General features: G+C 38.8%; 1 protein-coding gene across 2 annotated transcripts in view; it reads left to right on the top strand.

Moving 5' to 3' along the window:
• Positions 1–16,704, top strand: part of IFT88 (intraflagellar transport 88) — a 145,755-nt gene that overhangs the window by 59,492 nt on the left and 69,559 nt on the right. Inside the window, exons 15-16 of one of the 2 annotated variants that reach the window (XM_027590104.1) lie at positions 7,030–7,129; positions 11,830–11,916. In XM_027590104.1, the coding sequence (XP_027445905.1) occupies positions 7,030–7,129; positions 11,830–11,916 (187 nt within the window). The remainder of the gene's footprint in view (positions 1–7,029; positions 7,130–11,829; positions 11,917–16,704) is intronic. The other variant, XM_027590106.1, reaches the window with a different exon arrangement.

The following is a 16,704-nucleotide window of genomic DNA, read 5'->3' as shown; positions in this document are numbered from 1 at the left end:
GTTGGTTAAGCATTTGCCTTCAGCTCAGGTCACGATCCCAGGGTCCTAGGATCGAGTCCCGCATCGGGCTCCCTGCCCAGCGGGGAACCTGCTTCTCCCTTTGCCTGCCGCTCCCTTTGCTTGTTCTCTCTCTCTCTCTCTCTCTGACAAATAAATAAAATCTTCAAAAAAAAAAAGAAAATACTTTATATATAGGAGATCATCCCATAATAGTTATTTATAGGTGTCATACTTTCTCTGTGTCTAATTTCTTCATATGTCTTGTTCTTTGTAGAATATTAAAGAAGAGGCTTTATAAGATATAAATAACATCTGTTCAATATTTAGAGAATGTTTAGAACTTGAAATTAAACAAACAAAAAAACATTTAAACTAAGCTTACCTGATTTCTGTTCCATTTCAATAATATTTAAATGACTTAATTAAGACAAATCAATATACAGTCTTCTGTTTCACTTAGACCTATTGGCAGTTCTATTCACTCAGACCTAGTTTTTTGAGGCTAAATTTTTTTTAAAGATTTTATTTATTTGAGGGGGCGCCTGGGTGGCTCAGTTGGTTAAACGACTGCCTTCGGCTCAGGTCATGATCCCAGGGTCCTGGGATCGAGCCCCGCATCGGGCTCCCTGCTCGGCGGGAAGCCTGCTTCTCCCTCTCCCACTCCCCCTGCTTGTGTTCCCTCTCTCGCTGTCTCTCTCTCTCTCTCTCTCTCTCTGTGTGTCAATTAAATAAATAAAATTAAAAAAAAAGATTTTATTTATTTGAGAGAGAGAATGAGAGAGAGAGAGAGAGAGCACATGAGAAGGGGGAGGGTCAGAGGGAGAAGCAGACTCCTCTCTGAGCAGGGAGCCCGATGCGGGACTCGATCCTGGGACTCCAGGATCATGATCTGAGCCAAAGGCAGTTGCTTAACCAACTGAGCCACCCAGGCGCCCTGAGGCTAAATTTTTTAATGGCATTAATGGGACTATTTTTAAAAAGTGGTTGCTACTTGTTTTGTTCACTGTTGAATATTTCAGCCTGTTTGAAATCTGGACTGTGGCAATATCTAGCTCTCAAAGCTGACTAATATTATTATTAAGTTAATTATAAAGCCAGAAATTTTATATATATATTTTTTTTTAAGATTTTATTTCTATTCATGAGAGAGAGAGAGGCAGAGGGAGAAGCAGGCTCCCAAGGAGCAAGGAGCCCGATGCGGGACTCGATCCCAGGACTCTGGGATCATGACCTGAGCCGAAGGCAGATGCTTAAACATCTGAGCCACCCAGGCGCCCCAGAAATTTTATATATTTTTACTAAAGACAGGGTCATTAATTTTGTTTCCTTCTCTCTGGGGCAGTTTTCAATGAGTGTATAGCTCAAGCCTCGTATAGTGTCATTCACATCCTAAATTGTGGCAAAAATTTTTTTACTTCAGCTTCAATTTATTGAGCACAGCTACTTTGGATTCTTGGTTAACGCTGTTATATACTTTGTCTCAATGAGATAGGCATGAAATCATTGCCTTTTTATAGCTGAGAGAAATGAATGCTGAAAAATGTATTGGCTTCACTAAGGACAAATACATAGTTAAGGTCAGAACATTTACTATGCCAGTGACTTTGAAACAATGGTAATTCACTGGAATTACACCGTGAGCTTATTAAAAGAACAGTGAGTAGGTCCCCCCCTGCCTCCAATATATCTGAGTTACGGTTCTGAGATAGAGAGCAAGCGTTTGTATTTATTATTATTATTATTATTAATTTATCTGAGAGGGAGAGAGAGCACGAGATGGGGGAGGGTCAGAGGGAGGAGCAGACTCCCTGCTGAGCAGGGAGCCCGATGTGGGACTCGATCCCAGGACTCCAGGATCATGACCTAAGCCAAAGGCAGATGCCCCACGTTTGTATATTTTTGCCCTCCCCCCCAACATGATTCTCATGCATACCATTCTCTTTTACCAGTGACTATCAGCCTTGGCTGCATATTAAAATCATCAGGGAATTTTTTTTTAAAGATTTTATTTATTTATTTGACAGAGAGAGACACAGTGAAAGAGGGAACACAAGCAGGGGGAGTGGGAGAGGGAGAAGCAGCCTTCCAGATGGAAGCCAGATGCGGGGCTCGAACCCAGGACCCCGGGATCATGACCTGAGCCGAAGGCAGATGCTTAATGACTGAGCCAGCCAGGTGCCCCTCATCAGGGAATTTTTAAAAATCCCAATGTCCAGGCTGCACTGTAGACTATTTGGGTCAGAATTTCTGGGGATTGAGCTCGGGGATCAGCATTTTTTAAAGTCCTGTACAGGGTCCCATTATCTATATCCAACATACAGAACCATTGCCCTGTGCTAGGCCAGTACTTCTCAGCTGCCACTGACTGAGGAACTTGTTGAAAGTAGATAGTAGGTTTTAGATGGGACAGAATATATATTTTTTCATTGTTTTCCATGTAGTTCTGATGTGTAGCCAGGTTTGGAAACTTATATAGTGTAATACAACTGTGTACTGAAAACCAAAAGGAAAAAGTCAGTCCTGGCATTATTTGGATTTTTCATTATAAATTATTCTGTCATTCTTACTATACTTTTGTTAACTTGTTTGTATAGGGTTAAAATTATTTTTAACCTTTTTGTGGTTAAATATAAAGCACATAAGAATTGTATAAAACAGTATCACAAAGCAAACACCCATGTAACCCCTATATAGATAAATAACATTTAAAGAATAGAACATAGCACCTTAGAAGTTCTGCTGTGCCCATTGCAGGCACTGCCCCTTCCACTCTGAAGGGTGATGGATATCTTACATGGTAATCACTTCCTAGCTTTTCTATAAAATTTAACCACCTAACCAGGCATCCCTATAGTTTTGCATTTTTTTAAACATCATATAGGTGGACTCATGCTGTGCATATTGTTTTGTGTGTGGTGTCTTTTACTCTATGTGGCAGTTGTCAATGTTGTTGCATGTGGCTCTGGTTTGTTCGTTTTCATTGCTTTGTAGTGGTACATCCATACAGTGGAATATTATTCTTAACCATGAGAAATTGAGATAGAGAAGTTTATTACTCACAGGTCCTGGAGGAAGTACACAGCACAACTGGAGGCACCACACAGGGAAGTCAAGACAGGGTACAGGCAGAGAGAGAGGCAGGACCTGGGGCACATGCCTTATTAGGGTCTGTGGGTGGAGTGTTTTGGGGCTCATGGGATAAGGCCAGATTAGTCAATTCAAACCAAAAAGAGAGGGAGCTTGGGTAAGCTCCATGGGGGTCTTATGTGAGAGGTACACAAGGGGAAGGCCCTGGGAGGTGGAGGAGACTATTGATCACAAGGGAAGTCATATCAGGAACTTAGATTTGCTTAGGCTCTGCAGGCTGCTGTCTGGGACATGCACTTGCATTAGGGGCTAGTGTCAGGTTTTGGTCACTGCAGGCCTCTCGGACAGCGGGGCAGCAGTACTGTGCAGTAGCTTAGTGAAAGTTTGGACATTGTTTTTCAAATATTTTCTCCTAGTCTGTGGCTTGTCTTCCATTTCTCTTGACCTACTGGGAAATTAGTTGGGATTTCATTCAAATCTATAGATCAGGCTGGAGAGAACATCTTTAAATGTTTACTTTTTAAAAATGTAAGTACAATACATTCCTCCATTTAGGTCTCCATAATTTCTTTCAGATACTTTTTTGTTTTAAGTCTAGATATCTGCATGTTTTTTGTTATATTTATTCGTATGTGTTTGATGTTTTTAATGGTATAGGGCATAGTTTTAAAATTTCATTTTCTACTTGCGCTTTTCTAGTATGTAGATATATAGTTGAACTATATATATATATAGATAGATAGATATATAGTTGAACTTTAGATATTAATCTTTATCCACCGACCTTAATACATTTACTAATGCAGATAGTTGTCTCTAGATGTTTTTGGGTTACCTACATACACATTTATGCCATCTACAGGTAATGACAGTTTTCTTTCTGCCCAATATTTATACTTCTTTTTGTTTTCCTGCTTCATTGCACTGGCTTTGATGTCCAATTCAGGCTGAATAAAAGTGGTGATAGAATAGGCATTTTTACTAATGATGTACTGTATGGTATAACATTTATTATACATAGCATAATAAAATTAAATAAAAAAAGAATAGGCATTTTTGTTTTGCTCCTGATATCACGTGGTAAAGCTTTCCACAACTTGCCATTAAATATGATGCTTGCTATTGGATTCTTGTAGATACTCTTTATCATATTAAGGAATGTTTCCTTTTGTTTCTGGTGAGCTAAGAGTTTTTATGAAAATCCATCTATCAAAAAATGATAAGATTGATTTTTGAATGTTAAATCATCTGGAATGAACTCGGCTTGATTGTGATGTATTATCCTTTTAAAATATCACTGGATTTGATTTGCTAATCTTTAGCTGAGGATTTTTGCATCCATATTAATGAGAAGGATGAAGTTTGTAATTTTAAGAATTTATTATTTGAGGGAGAGAGAGAGTGAGCAAGTGCCGGTGGAGGGGCAGAGGGAGAGAGAATCAAGCCAACCCCCCACTGAGCCCGACATGAGGCTCGATCCTATGACCTCAAGATCATGACCTGAACCAAAATCAAGAGCTGGATACTCAGCTGACTGAGCCACCCAGGTGCCCCTGAAGTTTGTAATTTAAAAAATAATGTCTTTGACTTTGTTAGAAGGGTAAGCTGACTTTATACCACAAGTTCAGATATTTTCCCCCTCTCTGGAGGAGTTTTTGGGATTGGTATTATTTTTTTATTAAACAATTGGAGGAATTCACTAGTAAGGCCATCTGCATTTGAAGTTTTTTTTATAAGAAGAGTTTTATTAAACAGATTCTACTTTTTAAATAAATATAAGACTTTTGATTTTCTTCTTGTGTCATTTTTAATAAGGTGTATTTTTTAAGGAATCTATCATTTTATCCATATTGATTTTTGTTTGCTTTTTCTTTTAGCTATTGAGAGAAGTGTGTTAAAAGATTTTTTACTATAGTTGTAGATTTCTGCATTTCTTTAGATTTATTAACTTGTTTTATATTATTTTGAAGTTATGTTATTGGGTGCATGAAGATTTATTTATTTATTTATTTTTTAAAGATTTTTATTTATTTGACAGAGACACAGCAAGAGAGAGAAACAAGCAGGGGGAGTGGGAGAGGGAGAAGCAGGCTTCCTGCCAAGCAAGGAGCCTGATGTGGGGCTCGATCCCGGAATCCTGGGATCATGACCTGAGCCGAAGGCAGACGCTTAATGACTGAGCCACCCAGGCACCCCTGGGTGCATGAAGATTTAGAATAGGGGTATATCCCTGGTGGATTAATAAGCCTTTTTTATTAAGCAGTGCCCTTTATTACTTCTAATAATGTCTCTTGCCTTAAAGTTTGCATTGTCTGTTTTCTTTTGGTTAGTGCTATTTCTTTTTTCCACATTACTTTTGATGATTCTATGTTCTTAATTTAAGGTGTGTCTCTTGTAAGTAATAAAAAGTTAGATTCAAACTGAGTGGCAGATATCTCTGAATACCTTTCCCCAGTCTGGTTTAGAGTCTCTACCGCTGCATTCTTATATTCCTTTATACTAGTTCTTACACAGAACTTAATTTACTGGTCTGCTTCCCCTGTAAGGGCATGAACCGTAATTTGTTTATCCTTTTAGCCCCTGTACCAAATATAATGTCTGACGTCTAGTAGACATTCAACAAATGTTTGCTGAATGCATTGGTGTATCATTGGTTTCCAGATCATTCTCTTGGAGCCCTTGCACTCTTAGCCATGTCTATAGGCTACTTTGTTGGGGTAGGGCTGGGGACAGGGGGCCATTCAGAGGGGTACTGTGCAGGCAGAGCTTCACGTCCTATATCCCCCTGCAAAGTGAAGTTCTTTGACAAGTTGAGGATAAAATAAGATTCTACCTGAAGAAAGGGATCTTCTGCTTTAATGTTTTTGAATTGTTTGTCCAAGCCAGGAGTGCCTGAGTGGCTCAGTCAGTTAAGGGTCCGACTTTTGATTTCAGCTCAGGTCATGATCTCAGGGTAGTGAGATTGAGCCCCACATTGGGCTCTGCCCTCAGTGGGGAGTCTGCTTGAGATTCTCTCTCTCCCTCTCCCTCTGCCACTCCCCACCATGTTCATGCTCTCTCTCTCTCTCTGTCTCTCTTAAATAAAAATAAATAAATCTTTAAAAAAAAATCCTTTGTCCAGGCCATTGGATTTGAAATATTTTTGAACCAGAACCTTGGTAAGAAATTTATTTTACATTGTTTACTGAAACAAGTTGCATGAAACAGTCCTTGTCCTTATTATGTATGATGCCCTTTGATATTTTATATGTTCTGTTTTTTTAAATAAGGGTCATGATCAACTAAAGTGATTTCAGTTGACCTCAATTTGAAGAACAGTCTTGGTGCGGTGGATTTTGGTATCAATAAAAATTGGGTTCAAATTCTTACTTGACAGTTTTCTAGATGTTTGATCTCAGATCTTCCCTTTTCTTATCCATAAAAGAGAGATCATGCCTATCTTTCAGGGTTGTTGTGAGGATTAAATGTGATAATGCTTATAAAAGAATTAGTGCAGTGTCTGATACGTAGTTAAAAACAAATGTTCTGTGTGCTTTGGGGAACAGATCTATGATAGTCCGTTCAAGTTGGACATGAACATATTTTACAAGTTCTATAGAATTTTTCTCACCAGCAGAACATACATTAGAAATACTTTTACCTGTTACAAATTGGAATTGTTTTAGTAGTTAATTAAAAAATGAGACCATGCATATCAATCCAATTTTATTTAAAATACCGTACATAATTAGATGTGACAATAAACTAAAGGAAATTTAGATAAGATTAGTGTAGAACTGAAGAATTCAGTAACTTACTCCCTGAATTGGAAAAAATCAGGTGCTTAGCCTTAGATAGCACAAGCGGCACTTTAACATTGTTTTGAAAAGTAATAAGGAACCCGCCAACAATATAAATATGCCAAAACAAAATAAAATAACTTTTTTATGCTTTCCATTATAGGTGTGTTGAAGTTGTGAAAGCGTCTCAATATGTAGAGTTAGCAAATGATCTGGAAATAAACAAGGCAATTACATACTTGAGACAAAAGGACTTTAACCAAGTAAGTTTTTAAAAGTTTTAGATGACGTTTTATATGTTAACTGATGAAAGCAATAATCTTGGGCAATTTTTTCTAGAATATTGTTATCTGTGATTATTCTGAAGTTGAGTAATGTTTTTACTTGTCTTAACATCGTTTCCAATAATACAGTATTACTTTAATTTTGACCTGTTTGTCCTGTTTGTCCGCATGTAAATACTGTTCATGTAAAGCATGGTTCCTAAATTACTAAACCATATTCTAGTGCAGAGATCAACTTTCCCGTAGAAATTTTCAAACTGTTACCTAAAGCTGTAAGGTATTTTAGAATCAGAAAAGGCCAGGAGCCCAACTGGTAGCCTGATGCTTCCATCTCCTGTTCTTATCAGAGCAGCTTTCCTGTTACCTGTTTTGTATATTTGATTTACTCATTAACATTGCATTGGACATAAAAGAGTCCCATTGCTATACATAGTTTCATAATGCTCCAGGATCTCTTGCTGGTACCACTGCTACCTTGCTACCTTAGGTCAAAATGGAATGGGTACTTCACCTTCAGTAGTCTCTCTCAAATGAGACCTAGTTGTGACAAGACCTAGAAGAATAGACAGCTTTAAAAAGGAAGGATGGGGGTGGTGATAACAGAAGAGAGTAAACAGAATGAAACTTGATATCCTGGTTCATAAAACCAATGATTAGTGTCAAATGTGCCCACAACTGGAAAACTCAGCTCCTCCCAAGTTTAGACCCAGAGAGGTAGGGCCAGAGGAAGCCACAGTATCTTTCCTGCATCCTCTCCCAAGCCTGTGTTTTCAGTTTTTCTTCCTACCTAAGGGCCTTCCTTTTGTCTAGGAGACAACAGAAATGACTAACTCCTTTCTGGAGGAAGGGGGTGATACAGCCTCAGGGTTCATACAATCATTATATGATTAATATAATGCAGTCCCATGGACTGGTTCCATTGTATATATGCATTTAGTATGCTTAACCTTTTTTGGCATTTGTAAAGCACCAAAAAGACTTTCAAAGTACCTTTATGTCTGTTGTGTCATTTGATTGTCACACTCATGGTCATTAAAAATGCCAGTGATAACTATAACTGTTGTAATGCTTTTCCAGTGGAAGTGAAGTCAGACAAATTGGTCTTTATTATCTTGCCAAAGTCATCTATGCACCAAAAAAATAATTTTTATGTGTGTGATAAGTACTGTGTAGGTGACAAAATAGAGAAAACCGTGTTTGCCAGTTTTCTCTTGATACTTTATTTTTAAATGGTCTTTATAGAAAGATTTAACAATGTATTACCACGGTTTATGTTTTAAAACTGTCCGTTAAAGGATAAACTCTTTTTTTCATTTTAAAATTCATTTAACCCAAATCATATTGTTTGCTGCTTTCCTAGCTATCCTCATTTAAAATACCTTATGCTCCATTTGCATTTTCAAGATTTTAGTGTACCTATGTTTTAAAAATGTAATTTCTGCTTTCTTTTCAACATTGCTGCTTTGACTTTGTGTTTCTTTTATTTGTATATTGTAAGTATGATGAGGTGGGTATAATATAACCTTAGTTGAAAGGAACCTTGTTAAGTTAAAAGGGATTGGGTTGACATAACTCAGAATGATCATTTGATGAGGACTACTTTATTAACAATTCAAAATAAAAGAGAAAAATGTAGGCCTTCTTCTATGAGGTTATAATTCTATAGCTGAGTAAAGATGCTGAAATCTCAGAGTATGTTTCTTTGCGATGATAGTGCTGTTTTCTAGTCACCTTTGTAGTAGAGAAGGAATCCACTAAAAAGCCAAAGGTAGATGAAATGAAGAATTTTGGTCTGAAGGCCAGTGATAATGTATGGACAGATGCAGTGGAATGCAGAAACCAGTAGGTAGATGGCATCTTTCACTAAAGAAACCCAAAATGGGGATATATCTATTTTCCTAATCATTTGTTGGGGGGGGGAAAGAAACACAACCCAAACTAACAATGTTAATTTTCATTATTTCATTATTTGTTTTGCTGTTTAACTCTAAATTTAATTTTATTAGGTGGACTTTTATCAGTTTCACTTGTAAATTAAATGAATTGTATAATATTTTTAAAAACAAATATTGGCTATGCATTTATCGAACATGTAAAGAACAGTTTTGAAAACCGCCCATTTTAAAGCTAGATATCCTGGAACTGTTCCCTTTATTAGAATAATTTTGTAGCTTTTTAAGAGTAATTTATAGTTTAGAAATTTAAAATATGAAATATGTTTTTATTCTCTCAGCTATTTTTTAATGAATGTTGTAAAGTTTGAGGCACTTGGGTGGCTCAGTCAGTTGAGTGGCCGACTTTTGGTTTTGGCTCAGGTCATGATCTCAGTCTCTACACTCAGCAGGGAGTCTTAGGATTTTTTCTCTCTCCTTCCCCTCTGCCCCTCCCCCCATTCACGCCCTCACACACTCATGCTCTCTCTCTCTCTCTCTCTCAAATAAATAAATAAATCTTTAAATGAATGTTGTAAAGGTCAAAATATTTCTGTTTTTCTTTTAAATAGTGGCTTAGGATTGCATTGCTTTTTATATATTTGAATTCATAGTAACCTTTTGAGGGAAGAACAATTAGTTGTTATATGTAGTCTTAAAGTCTTGTTACTAATCACCCACAAGTAACAAAGATGAAAATTTAAAAATCTAAGACATTTTCAGGCGCTTGGGTGGCTCAGTTGGTTGGGTGACTGCCTTTGGCTCAGGTCATGATCCTGGAGTCCCGGGATCAAGTCCCGCATCGGGCTCCCTGCTCGGTGGGGAGTCTGCTTCTCCCTCTGACCCTCCCCCCTCTCATGCTCTCTTTCTCTATCTCATTCTCTCTCTCAAATAAATAAATAAAATCTTTAAAAAAAAACTAAGACATTTTCTTGACTATAATATGAATAGTTGTTTCTAAAAGGAATGATGTAAACTATATAGCATTATGGTTTTTTTTTTAATTATTGTTGTTGTTAGTTTGCTTTTGATAATGTGCTTTATGGATGTCATAAATATCAGAAAACAGTTTCTTTCCCTCTGTACTTTACTTCAGAGAAATTTAATGGATATGTGAGTTACACCTATTCATGTACCTTATATTTTAAATTAACACATTATATTATTATGACACACTCTAAAAGTAAAGATTAAAACATTGTCAATTCTTATTCAAAGTGAAACGCAGCCTATAAAACCTAGAGATTCAAAACAGCAGTGACTTTTACATTAATAGCCGTGGAGATTGTGTAAAGAGTCAGTGAGATAACTTCTACAGGATGAACAATGTAAGCAGCAATAATTTTGAGGTGCATTTTAGGAACTTCTTGGCAATTCTGTCAAAGATTCTTCCAAGAAAGTAAGTGAGAAACAGAATCTCAAAAGTGAGCATATGATGTTGGGGTCTATTTTGTTCCAGGGTTTACTTTGTAGAATTATAAACTACTAGCCTAGAAACTTCCAGTGGTTTTCTTTAAAATAATCAAAAACCCTTGAAAAGAATAATTGCCTATATTATAACCAATATATGTAGAATCTAGTATTTTAGAATCTTTTACCCGTAACAAAATTGAGTCAGTACATTTAATGGTACTTCATTTGAGGTCAAACACTTGCATGACGCAGATTTGTCAGATATTTTCAATATTAGCAGCTCTTAACCATCATAAAAGCTAAAGTAGGATTTTGGGTTGGACTCAACTCTCTTTAAGAGCAGAAGGTGCCAAGAAGCCAAGCATTTTCTATTCAGTAAATGTATTTTGAAGGAAGGAAGGAAAACCCATTGCCTTCCTCCACTTTTTTTTCTGTTATTTCTCAGGCATTTCTAGGTTGTGTACTCACTCACCTTTCATGCAAAGTTTTGACCATTCCAAATATCCTGTTTGGTTAGGATTGTCTCAGACTGGCCAAGTGCTTAAAATGCACTTTCATTTCTCATGGCTTGAGAATATAATTATATTTGGATCTACTTAAGATAATTTCTTGTAATACTTCCAGAATTAGTTTCTGTCATCAGTTTTGGAAAATTCTCCACCATTAGTCTTTCTTCCCTTTTTGGAACTCCAGTTACATCTCAGACCTTTTCACTGTGTTCCCTTATGTCTCTTATGTTCTTTCCTGAGACCTTTTCTTAGCCTCTGTTTTTGGTTTGCTTATTTAGTCTGAACATTTTCTGGGATCTTGACATTCAGATTCTGGTTGCCTCAGTAGTTCTCTGGTGTCTTCAAAAGATATTTGTAGTATTTTAATATAACTTTTCTAATTGTTCTCTGTAGAATGGTCTTCTATAGGCTGGTCTCTGATAGCCAGAAGCAGAAATTCTAGAATTATTTTGTAAAGAGCAAATTTGATTGTGTCTCTTAGGTAAAACTTCACTTATACCCCATTATGCAAGATAAAAACTAAACTGTGCCATAAGACTCACAAGGCCCAGTATTTACTGCTCTCCAGCTGTATCTGATCTGCTGTTAAGCCCATCTAATATGTTCTTAATTTGTTATTGTATTTTTAGGGTTTTTGAATTCTTTTTTATAAATTTTAATTCTCAAATGAAATTCTCATCTTGTCATCTGTTTTCTTAAACATATTAAGACCCCCTTTGTGTCCTTCCCTGGCCTAATACTCTATATACACTGATCTTTACCCCAACCTTAAGCCTGAATACTGTCATATTACAATGGTCGTAACTTCCAGATATTTCATTTCTAGGCTGTAGAGACCTTAAAAATGTTTGAAAAAAAGGACAGTAGAGTGAAAAGTGCAGCTGCAACCAACCTCTCATTTCTTTATTATTTGGTAAGTTTTGTGGGTTTTTTTTTTATAACTAAGAGTTGATAATGTGGTATTTTTATTTTGCTGATTTTCTGCCTGAAGAGCATGCCTAGAGAGGCTCCAAAGAAGACTGGTGGAGAATGTTCGTAGAATTGGGTGTCTAGAATTGGGTGGTCATGACAAGTTCTGGGCCAGGGATCAAGTCTGTGGACATGAGTGAGAGGACCATCTCAGAAGTAGAAGGGAGGGAGAAAAATTATGGTGCTAAGCATCACTCAGAGAATTATAAAATGTAGATCTAGAAGATGAACTAGAGATTTTTTTTTCTTTGAGAGAGAGAAGGAGAGAGGTGAGGGGAGGGGCAGAGGGAGAGGGAGAGAGACAATCTTGAGCAGACTCCCCACCCAGTGTGAAGTCTGACACAGGGCCTGATGTCATGACTCTGAGATCATGACCTAAGCCAAAATCAAGAGTCTGATGCCTAACCAACTAAGGCACCCTGGTGCCCCCTATTTCAACACCATGTTAGTAGTAAAGAAAGTGATGTCTCAGGTTAAATGATTTATGCAAGGTACAGTGTCATGCATAAGAAGCACACTTTGAGCATCTGCTGGGTCCCAGTCGTGGGGAATAACAAAAGCATAGAAGATCACTAAAAGGGCACTTTCTTAATGTGGAACAGAGGAAGCATGCAGGTAGCCTAGGAGAGAAGAAAGGAAGGTTGGTTAGAAGTAGAGAACAATAAATTAATATAGATAATAAGTGCTTCAGAAATTCAGTGGCGGGGCGCCTGGGTGGCTCAGGCGGTTAAGCATCTGCCTGCAGCTCAGGTCATGATGCCAGGGCCCTGGGATTGAGCCCTGCATCAGGCTCCTTGCTCAGCAGGGAGCCTACTTCTTCCTCTGCCTGCCCGCTCCCCCCTACTTGTGCTTGCTTGCTTGCTCGCTCTCTCTCTCTCTGTCAAATAAATCTTAAAAAATTCAGTGGAGGCAGATAACATTTTGGGAGACTAAAGGAATGAACAAAAGCACAGAGGCAGGAAAGCTGGGAGATGATGTGTACATAAGGATCACTATATTTAGTTAAACTATATTTCTAGTCCCTCTTCGAGCTTCTGATCTGTGCCGAATTACTGCGATTTACTGCTGTGCTGAACTACTGTTCAGTGGAAAGATGTTATTCCCTGCATGTGTTGGATGGAAAAGAGCTCAAAATCACTGGTGAAGAATGCCTCCAGTATTTTAAGTCTGCCAGGAGAGTGGTGCCAGGTGCAGGTTTAGAAGAGGCTGCAGATTGGGAGAGATGCTGCGTTTGTTTTTAAATATATTTAAAAAAATTTTTGTAGCAGTGGTGATATATTTAAATAGAAATGTCCAGGAACATGTGGAACTGATCTCAGATGGGAAGTTAGGGTTAGACATAAAATTTGATGATCATCTCTGTAGAGGTTAAAGCTTTGATAATAGATGCTATGGGCTGATTGTTTGTATCCCCCTCCCCCAACCAAATTCTTATATTGAAGCCCAACCCCCCAGCGTGACTGTATTTGGAGGTAAGGACTTCGAGAGATAATTAGGGTTAGATGAAGTCATGAGAGGGATGAAGTCCTGAGAGTCCCCTGATGGTATTAGGACTCTTATTAGAAAAGGAGAATCCAGAGCCTTCTCTCTGCCATGTGAGGACACAGCAAAGAAGCCATCTGCAAACCGGGAAGTTGCTTTCACCAAACACCACATTTGCTGGCACCTTGATCTTGGATCTCCCAGCCTCCAGAACTATGAGAAATAAATGTTTGCTGTTGAAGCCAATCTGTGGTATTTTGCTATAGCAGCCTGAACTGACTAAGACAATAGAGGGTATTTCCAAGTGTGAGAGTGTAGCACAGAACTGAGAACTAACTTTGGGATTCGCATACATTAAAGACACAAGAATAAGACTCGAATCAAAAGACAGGAAAACAACCATAGTATGATGTCTGAGGTAAAGGAAGGCACCAAGAGGAAGTATATAACTTTGAAATCAGAGAGGTAGCACACAAGAATGAAGGGTCAGGAGAGGCCATTTTTGCTGATGAGACAGCAAACTCTGAGCTGGAGATTAGCTTGCATGAAGTTTACTGGGCAGATCTCTTTGGATCAGCACCTCGGGGAGAAGGATTGGCAGCAGCACTGAATGGAGAAGGAAGTTGGGCTGTGACGCAGTCACCACAGGCCTTAGCCAACCCTGCTGGACACCCTGAATTGGGATGGCTGCTTAGCACCCTCTCCCTGGGGTAAGGGGGCTGGGCCTTTGTACCTCTGCATCAGCCAGTCATTGGGTACAGTCTGCTCACCAGGAAGGGGGTGCAACTTTGGGCAAGGCAGCTCTTTCCTTTGGGCTAGAGTGATTCACAGAAAGCTGACAGCTGACACTGGTGGCCAGCAACATTCCCAGCACTTCTGAAGGACAAGTATGGGGGGCTGAAGCACAGTCTCCATTGTCGCATTACATTTGAATTTAGAAAATCATTTGTGATTTTTGTGAAAATGATTTAATTAGTGACCACATCTTTACCAAGTTTGATGAATGTTTGGGAGGAGACCAAGAAGATTTTTTAAAAAGGAAGAAAGATGGTTAGGTTTAGTCAACTGAACAGAGTCATCACAATATCTGTTCAATAATTTGTTGCACCTAGGTCTGAGGAAAATAATTGTTTTGAGGCAAAATTAGGAGTCTGGCTTCTAGTATGTAGTTGTGTCAGTTTCTATTGCTCTGTAATAAGCTGCCCCAGAAGATAGTGGCTTAAAATAACCATGTATTTGCTCATATTTTACCTGAAAAGGCTGGGTTCACTTGGGTGGTCCTTCTGCTGGTCTGGCCTGGGGTCACTCATCTTGCTGCCATCTTCTGAGGCTTGACTGATGCTGCATTGTCCCAATGCTTCCCTCACATCTGCAACTGAGCTGTTGACCAGCGTCTCATTCCTCCTTCTCTGGCAGGGGAGCCCAGACTTCTGACATGGGTTAGGGTCCATAGGAGGAGACCCCAGTGCACTCAGGTGCTTCCCAGGCCAAAATGTTTACCCCTCCAAGGACACTCATAGTCTCACCAGTCACAGCATTAGGTCTAGATAGAGATGGGGCTTTCTCAGGCGCAGGCCCTCTTGATCCAAAGGTCTAGGAACAGAAAAACACACCATCTACCCCATAGACTTAACATCCTGTGGTGCAGTAAGAATGGGGTAACTGTAATAGATACTCTTGTTCAAAAGGGGTGAGATGGAGGTACCTTGCAGTCACTGGTCCTGAATGGGTCAGAAATCCAGCTAAGTGCATGGGGCCAGTGCCCCCTAAAGTGGGAAAAGGGAATGTTCCTAAGTTAGGACCCAACTCTGATCCCTGGGAGTGGTACCCCCAACCCTTTGGGCTCTGTGGCTCTTGGCTCTGCTTTCAGAGAGCACCTTCCTTTTACAGAAAAAATACCCTATAGTTGCAGCTGATTACCTTTCTTAGCTTGCTTTCTGCCCAGAAAAATTGGGGACCCAGAGGCCTTCTTTCATTTTGGACTGTGTCTGTCCCTTTAATCCAAGCTGGGAACACTTAAGCTGGTACAATTCCCTTAAAAAACTTGGCAGGTGTTCTATAAGTCTTACTGAGGGTGCCTACATGCCCCAAAAGCCATATCCACAGTTCTTTTCAAGGCAGACCCCTTTCCACTTAGTTGTACAAGGCTTTTGTGGACTAGAGCCCCAAAGATACTTGAAAGCTTTTTTCTACCTGAGAGAGAAGATCTGCTTTGCTAGGCACTACCTTAATATTTCTGAGAGGTTTCCCAAGGGTATTCCCGCCCCACCCTTGATGTGATCTCTACCCTGCAACCAGTTCTTACTCTGAGACTCTTGCTGCTAAGAGAAACTAGAGATATAATTTTATTTTCCAACCCAACAGGTCCTAGTTTTTCTTTATTTCTTCTAAATTCAAGTTGGAAAATCAGAACACTTCTCTCTTAAGCTCCTTTCTCTTTGTGTACTTTTTCATACCCAGTTAAAGTAAGGTAATTGGCACTTTTAACCTCCTGCCTAGAAACCTCCTTGGCCACATGCATACATTTACTAAGTACACTTTCTAACTTCCAAGTCAGTGTAGATGCCAGTTTTCCCAGTTGTTTCATGACTGCAAAACATGACTTTCCCTTTATGCAGCCTCTGCTAACAATTCCTTACTGCCTCTCCAGCCTCCACTAATATGGTTCTAATGCTTCTATAAATTTTGCCTGCTGCCTAGTCCAAAAGACAAGGTTATATGTTTTAGTTTTTATGACAGCAGCAGCCCACTTTTAGGTACCAATTTTTATATCAAATACATGAATGTTCATCACAGCATTATTCATAATGAACAAAAGTGGGTGGGCACAACCCAGGTATCCATCAACAATGAATGGATAAACAAAATGTGGCCTATCCATACAATGGGATATTATTCAGCTATAAACAGGAATGAAGCACTGATGCATAATACAACATGGATGAGCCTTGAAAACGTTATGCTAAGTGAAGGAAGCCAGACATAAAAAGCATCTATTATATGATTGTATTTATTATGAAATGTCCAGAATAGGCAAATCCATGGAGATGGAAAGCAGGTAAGTGGCTGCCAGGGGCCAGAGAGGGAGGGAGAATAGGGAGTGACTGCTAATGGGTACAGGATATCTTTTGGGGGTGGTGATAAAAGTATTCTGGAAATAGATACTGGTGGTGGTGGTACAACTTTCTGCGAATGTCTTAAATGTCACAGAATTGTACATTTTTAGAAATGTGAACTGTATCTCAGTTTT

Source organism: Zalophus californianus, chromosome 3 (assembly GCF_009762305.2).
Source record: "Zalophus californianus isolate mZalCal1 chromosome 3, mZalCal1.pri.v2, whole genome shotgun sequence".
Lineage (NCBI taxonomy): Eukaryota > Metazoa > Chordata > Mammalia > Carnivora > Otariidae > Zalophus > Zalophus californianus.
Note: the sequence above shows the minus strand (reverse complement) of the source record. Positions and strands in the feature narration are given on the sequence as shown.